This window comes from Azolla caroliniana, unplaced genomic scaffold (genome assembly GCF_043228905.1).
Source record: "Azolla caroliniana isolate FFs.n. ecotype wild unplaced genomic scaffold, voAzoCaro1.0.p SCAF_11, whole genome shotgun sequence".
NCBI lineage: Eukaryota > Viridiplantae > Streptophyta > Polypodiopsida > Salviniales > Salviniaceae > Azolla > Azolla caroliniana.
Window position 1 is genome coordinate 11,440,957 of NW_028230446.1, and position 6,384 is coordinate 11,447,340.

General features: G+C 34.4%; 1 protein-coding gene across 1 annotated transcript; it reads left to right on the forward strand.

Annotated features, from left to right (window-relative positions):
• The first annotated feature begins 548 nt into the window (after positions 1-548).
• Positions 549-5,242, forward strand: LOC147857779 (PITH domain protein (DUF1000)). The gene is made up of 8 exons (XM_087327921.1): positions 549-711; positions 879-965; positions 2,886-3,009; positions 3,716-3,764; positions 3,836-3,893; positions 4,053-4,099; positions 4,186-4,263; positions 4,853-5,242. Exons 1-8 carry the CDS (start codon positions 682-684, stop codon positions 4,905-4,907), a joined length of 528 nt encoding a protein of 175 aa, XP_087184047.1. The 5' UTR covers positions 549-681; the 3' UTR covers positions 4,908-5,242.
• The last annotated feature ends 1,142 nt before the right edge of the window (positions 5,243-6,384 follow it).

A 6,384-nucleotide genomic window follows, 5' to 3' on the forward strand; every position in this document is an offset into this window, starting at 1 on the left:
AAGTTTTAAACTTTAGGTCATAGTATGTAGTAGACAAATTTCTGTAATTTTTCTACAATTTTTGTAATTTTTCTAAAATTTCTCTGTAATTTCTGTAATTTTTCTATAGTTTTTGTAATTTCTATCATTTTGAAGTAATTTTCTTAACTTTTTTTACCTTGATAAAATATTTACCATATAGTAAATAGTTCATCCAAAAATATGGTATTACCATAGATTACCATATGTATGTATATGTGTATATATGTGTATGTGTGTATATGTATATGTAAACGAATGGTTTTATAATATTCTTAGGGCCATTTTGCTATTCTCGAATAACACGAATATTACGGATATAGAATAGCACGAATATCACGCGTGGGTCAATCTTCTTGAAGGGTGTTTACAATACTCGAGTGATTGAAACATGGTTGAATGCGAATGCACGTATGGTACAGAAACATGCTTGAATGCGAATGCACGTATGGTTCATACTATGCATCCATCCATCCATTCATTCGTTCATGTATCAATCCATCCATCCATTGAGCTGAGGAAACACACACACACACACACACACACAGAGCGCGTAGTTTTCTTGCCTCCAAGGTGAACATTTTACGGAAGTCAATCACAGTTTTCTTCGCTTTGCAGCTCTCTCTCTCTCTCTCTCTCTCTCTCTCTTGCTGACTTTCAACCATGGCAGGATCCTCCATAGCCAAAGGCCAGGTTATTACCTCCCCCCTCTCTCTGTCGTATGCTTTAGTTCTCCTTCTCTTTCTTTTAAATTCATGATTGAATAATAAGAGGTAGACGCAGAACATAACTCTTTTTTTTTGTGGTTTCTGCTTTCTGTTGTTTTTTTGTTGGTGCTTGTGCTGCTGTTGTCGTTGCAGATTGACTTGATTGATTGCATAGATTGGCCGTCTGTTGAGTGCCTCAATGAGAATAGCAGTAATACATCTGGAAATGCCTTGAAACAGGTTAGTTTTTTAGCAGTTCTATGTATGACGTATTGGTATTTTAGCGAAGTAGATTTTTTTTACCTCTGTCTGATTTTGTTTTGATGCCATTCATCATGCTTGGATGCATAGTGATGATCATCTTGGAGAATGCATTTAAGTTATGCCATGTAATGATTGAAGATGATATGTTCTATGTTGACATTTATGATATGGTTGTATTTTTTATGCTCATCTTGGAAATGCAATTGAGTGGTATCATTTGATATTGTAATAAAGCATATGCTGTGATTTTATATGAAGTATGATGGTATGTTTATGGTTTCACATCTGTCACAATTTAGATAAGGATGTATATTTATGTAAATATTTGAGGATTTATATATATTATATGATGACATCGGTTATGTTTTGGAGATATGTCAAGTGTCCATTTTGGAAAATTCATTTGAATGATGTCATTTGATATTGAATTAAAGCAGATTGCCTCAAATTCTGAGTTTAGATAGACTGAAACTTCTGCTTGCGAAGGTTCTCCAGCATGCGCCATTTCAAGATGGAGAAGTCTCCAAAGCAACGGAAGAACCATAATATGGGTGATGGACCATATTCTAGATGGATGTAGCTTCCGTGCATGGCAAAATGCTGTTACCGAATCCATTATAGTCCCTTTCAAATGTTATGGTCAGAACCTTACTTGTGTAGCCCTTGATTGACTTGTAGCTTGAGAAGGAATGATGTTAAAGAAAGTTGTGATGGTTCCTTGTTGGTTAGGATTCGTGGTCATATTGTTGTCCTGTAACTTCTCTACACATTATACTACATATATTGTACCTAACTACAAAGACACATTCTTTGCTGAACCGGGAAATGGTACACATCAATACATGTTAGAGCCTTTCCCCTTGTCTATCATCCAAACCATTGCTTCCATATGACTTATTTCACACTCATTACAATGTGAGACAGGGCTTTCCCAGTACACATCAATACATGTTACAGCCTATTCCCTTGTCTATCATACAAACCGTTGCTTCCATATGACTGATTTCACACTCATTACAATGTGAGACAGGCCATTGGAGCACAAGTGATGAGAGTGGTCGAATGTGCACCACTTTGCCCGAAACAAGTTCACACTTTCATACAATGCTTTGCGTTGGTCACATTCAACTATAGTTTCCAAACATTTTCGACCAAACCTAATTCTTGCACGAATTTCTCTCACAGTCACAGTGTGCACTCTCAATTCTGACATTCATTAGTAAAGTTCTTGAATATTGACACTTTCAGATGTATTACATGAAAAATGTTATATTTTTGGTGTCATAGGTCATATTTGACCTCCGAAGACAATAATAAAATCTATTTGTCTGTCCGACTATCTTTGGCCCTTGATTTCTAGCGAGAAGGTTTCCAAATATGTTCATCTCCATATACATTACCTTTGAAAGTGGACCAAAGTCTTGTTGGAAGAGGCAGTGGTATCTCCCTATTTCTTAAAAAAATGTTACAATGAAAAAATTAGTGTTTGTCTAGTTCCACATCCTCATGGCACAATTGACAAGTCATCTCTTCTAGATTTTTGCATACTTGTCTACTTGTTTCATTCTCTAATTGCTTGTTTCATTCTACTTGTAGAATACTTCAGAGTATTCTAAAACATCTTCTAAAAATAAAATACATGGTTTTTAACAACAATGGTGCATGGTGGCATGTTTTACATTCTAACAATCAAATGCCAAAATCAGACTTATGAAGCAAAATAGCTAGAAATATTTTTAAATAGAAATTGTTAATGAAGAAGTTCCTGATAACATGTTTCAATTCGATACAGTTCATGTAGATTATTCCAGACTGTCGATGATTATCATTAACATTATGAAAATTGAGAGAAGCTAAATGATTATAAGGATGTATATATTTTGATGGAATTGGCAGGGCTATAGAGATGATGAAGGGTTGTGTTTGGAGAGTGATGCTGATGAGCAACTTCTGATTTATATTCCTTTCACCCAAGTTGTGAAGCTACATACAATGGTGGTCTTGGGTCCAGAAGATGGAGGTGAGGTTGTTAAATTTGTCGAGCTAATGAGTTATCTTCATATTTTCCTTTCAGTATTATTTTGCTTTGAATTGTTAAGTAATGAATCATTAATCTAATTAACTACTTATAATCGAATCAACACCTGATTTCTAACAGACATGTTTTCTCTCCTTGTTTTCTTACCTCTTCTTATGTTCTAAAATTGGATGTTTTTTTCTCTACTTAGGTAAATTTTGATCCCTGAACACGTGTCTGTCCCAATTTGTCCTATTATGTTTGTATATGCATTGTTTTGATGTAATTATTTTGATCCCAGGCCTTGAGAAATCTAGCTTATTCTATACACGAATTTGCAAGCTCTTTGGGCATTGTTGACATGAATTTTCTTGCACTTATGAATACACTATCACTTAGTCAACCTCATCTCCAATCTTAAAGTAAAAGCTCATCTTCTTTGTTCATACTGATCTAACTGCTATTCTTGAGTTTCTGGGTTGTTTCTTCATACTGTTCTAACTGCTATGCTTGGTTTCTTGGGGATTTTTTCATATTATTCTAACTGTTATCCTTCAGTTTCTTGGGATTTTGTTCACACTCCAGCTGCCTTCCTCGACAATTTCTTGTGATTTTGTTCAAACTGTTGTAGTTGCCATATCCTTCAGTTTCTTGGGGTTTTGTTTTCACTGTTTTATCTGGCTTCATTATATTTTATTGTGACTTGCAGGCCCAAAAACCATAAAGCTTTTTGCCAATCGGACCAGTATGGGATTCAGGTATGTTACCTGCTGTTAAGAAACTATAATTTAGCCTGAAATGACAAAATATCTCCTACTTTATTTTGCAGCAATGTATCAGACTTTCCTGCAAATGATACAGTTACATTGTCCCTAGAGGATCTGAAGGTATCAATGATTCATTTTCATCCGTCATACAGTTTAGAGAATGTTTCTGGTTTTTTAAGATACTCACATGTTTTAGATAGATACTATGAGACAATATTATGTGGAGAATACCTGTTAGAGTTTGTTGTTATCATTTTCTATAATGTTACATTCTTTCAGGGGAAGCCAATTCCTTTGAAATTCGTCAAGTTTCAAAATGTCAGCAGGTATTGCTGATTCATTGGTCTGTTTGATGCTATTCTTTTTTGAAGCATTTGATTGTATATTACCTGATCTTTATTGTAATAAACAGCTTAACCGTTTTCATTGAGGACAACCAAGAATCTTTAGATGTGACAAAAGTCAATAAGATTGCACTTTATGGGTCCACGTAAGTCAATGATATGATTATTTTTCGATCTAAATATGATTACTCTTTTTTGAAAGCTACTGTAAGGGGACACAACTGAGAATAAAGCTTCTAGATTTATGTTAAGTCCATGATAATTGCATTATTCTGGAGTTTTCTTGATTAAGGAGAACTGTGCTTGAATTATGCCCTTCATGAGAGCATGATGTGATAATAATTGAGCCTCTTTAATTCTTAGAAAAACTCCTGAAAATATCCTTGTTTTTTCTTTAATTTCCCCAAATTCGTCTAAGGTCCTGTTATTACCCCAAATCCCCGTAAGTTTCTTGTTTTCCGAAAATGCCAAAAGAGTTTTGGTACTTCCCTAAATGCCAGTTTCGTTATTTCCTTTGTAATATGTAGAGGTTATTCACTAGCTCCAATATTTGTATGTCATCCATAGTGTCCAATAATTTTTTATCTCATTCTCCTTTTCTCTTCCTCATAACAATTAGATTCTGCTTCAGTAAATAGAAAACTCTCCCAAATTTTACTATAGATGCAAATAAAACATATGTGCTTTGCTTTTGCTTATTCTAAAACTAACAATATAGATTCCGTTTGTATACAGAGTGGAGACGACGAATATGAAAGAGTTGAAAAAGGTCACTGCTGAAGATCAGTAACATAGAACCGAATATGGGAATTGTTATTTTGAAGGTCAATTGAGATGAGACCCCAGGAAAATATGTTGAAATTTGAACTAGGTAATGTTCCTATTTTCATAAATCATCAAGAGCTTGTATCTTTTCTAATTGTTCTTTCCATGAAATTACGGAGAGAAGACACAAAATGGAGATTTTACATGGCCCATGGGATGAAGCTCTACGATAAATCTTAACTAATAGACATTTTTTGCATTTGGGCAAATGCTAATTTCATTGCAAATCTTGTAATTTCATTCCATACATCCATACAGTCACAAAATGCTTTTGGTTAGAATGAACAGCTTGTTTTCTTTGATTGTGTGGTAGATTTCGCAGTCTGAGTCTTTACTGGAACGGTGGAAAATTTATGACTTGGTAATACCTATGTTTGCATTTATATATATATATAAACATCTGAATACAAGATTTGCATCCTGTAAGTATAAGATTTAACATGCGATTATATGTTAAAAATATATATGCAATTCATTGATTCATCTTTGGAATACTTAAATTAATTTGTAGTTCATTTATTTTATCTTTATGTGCCTTTAATGCCCATTGCCAACAACAATTTTAGGGCTGTGATGTTTCATATCCTTTTCAGACATAGAAGACAGAAAAATGTGGTGTTTGGTTATATGATAAAAATAATGTGAATCCGTGCATAGCAAGATTCATGGTTTGAGATTGCATACAGTGATCTTGTGTGGAAACCCTATCATTTCATTATTTGCAATTCAACTTGTGAACATTCACTTAAGTCATTGATTTTTATTAAGTAGTGTCTTGTGTTTGTTCATTTAGATTATTTTTGTCTTGTGTCTTGTGAACCTTCACCTAATGGAGAGGGTTTTGTTTTTTTGCCCATTTAGATTATTTAATCTCACAAGGAACTTTTTATGTATAGAAATAGGCAAAACACATCATTTTGGTGGATGCCTTAGGAAGAACACGTTTTTAGTTGGTTGTGGTTTTGGACCACTTCCCAATGATTGGATACTATTCAATGAGGACACCATCAAGTTGAAGTCTTATGATGTTGGTTGATAGTCTCAAGGGTTGACGCTTCTCTAGACTACCTTACCATTTATTCGAAGAAATGCAAATTTACATGTCAAGCGTAAAATCACATGGGGCAGAAAAATCATTCATCCGATCTTAAGCATTGTGTGGTGTCATGAGTTCAGACGGACATTCAACACAAAGTACATAAGAAAAATGCCAATATAAGGGAACTCTATCTAGCTTCTAAGCATGGAGATAGAGGTGAAACTTTGTGGGTGAAATTAGAAGCAAGTCTGAATGCTTCTAAGGTTCAATTACAAACTACTACTTCCTTCGCCCCATCTACTGTAATCCAAAGCTCTTTCTATCGAGTGTACATGCGAGGATAGTTCGTGCTTGTTCACACCAACATTTTACCTATTGGCTAACTTGTCTATCATATTCAATG

What these genes read in the sequence shown, in the direction of transcription:
- LOC147857779 (XM_087327921.1), top strand. Translation starts at nt 682, where the DNA reads ATGGCAGGATCCTCCATAGCCAAAGGCCAG. An exon ending in CGGACCAGTATGGGATTCAG is followed by an intron (nt 3,765 to 3,835) that starts GTATGTTACCTG and finishes TTTATTTTGCAG; the next exon opens with CAATGTATCAGACTTTCCTG. An exon ending in TGTCCCTAGAGGATCTGAAG is followed by an intron (nt 3,894 to 4,052) that starts GTATCAATGATT and finishes ACATTCTTTCAG; the next exon opens with GGGAAGCCAATTCCTTTGAA.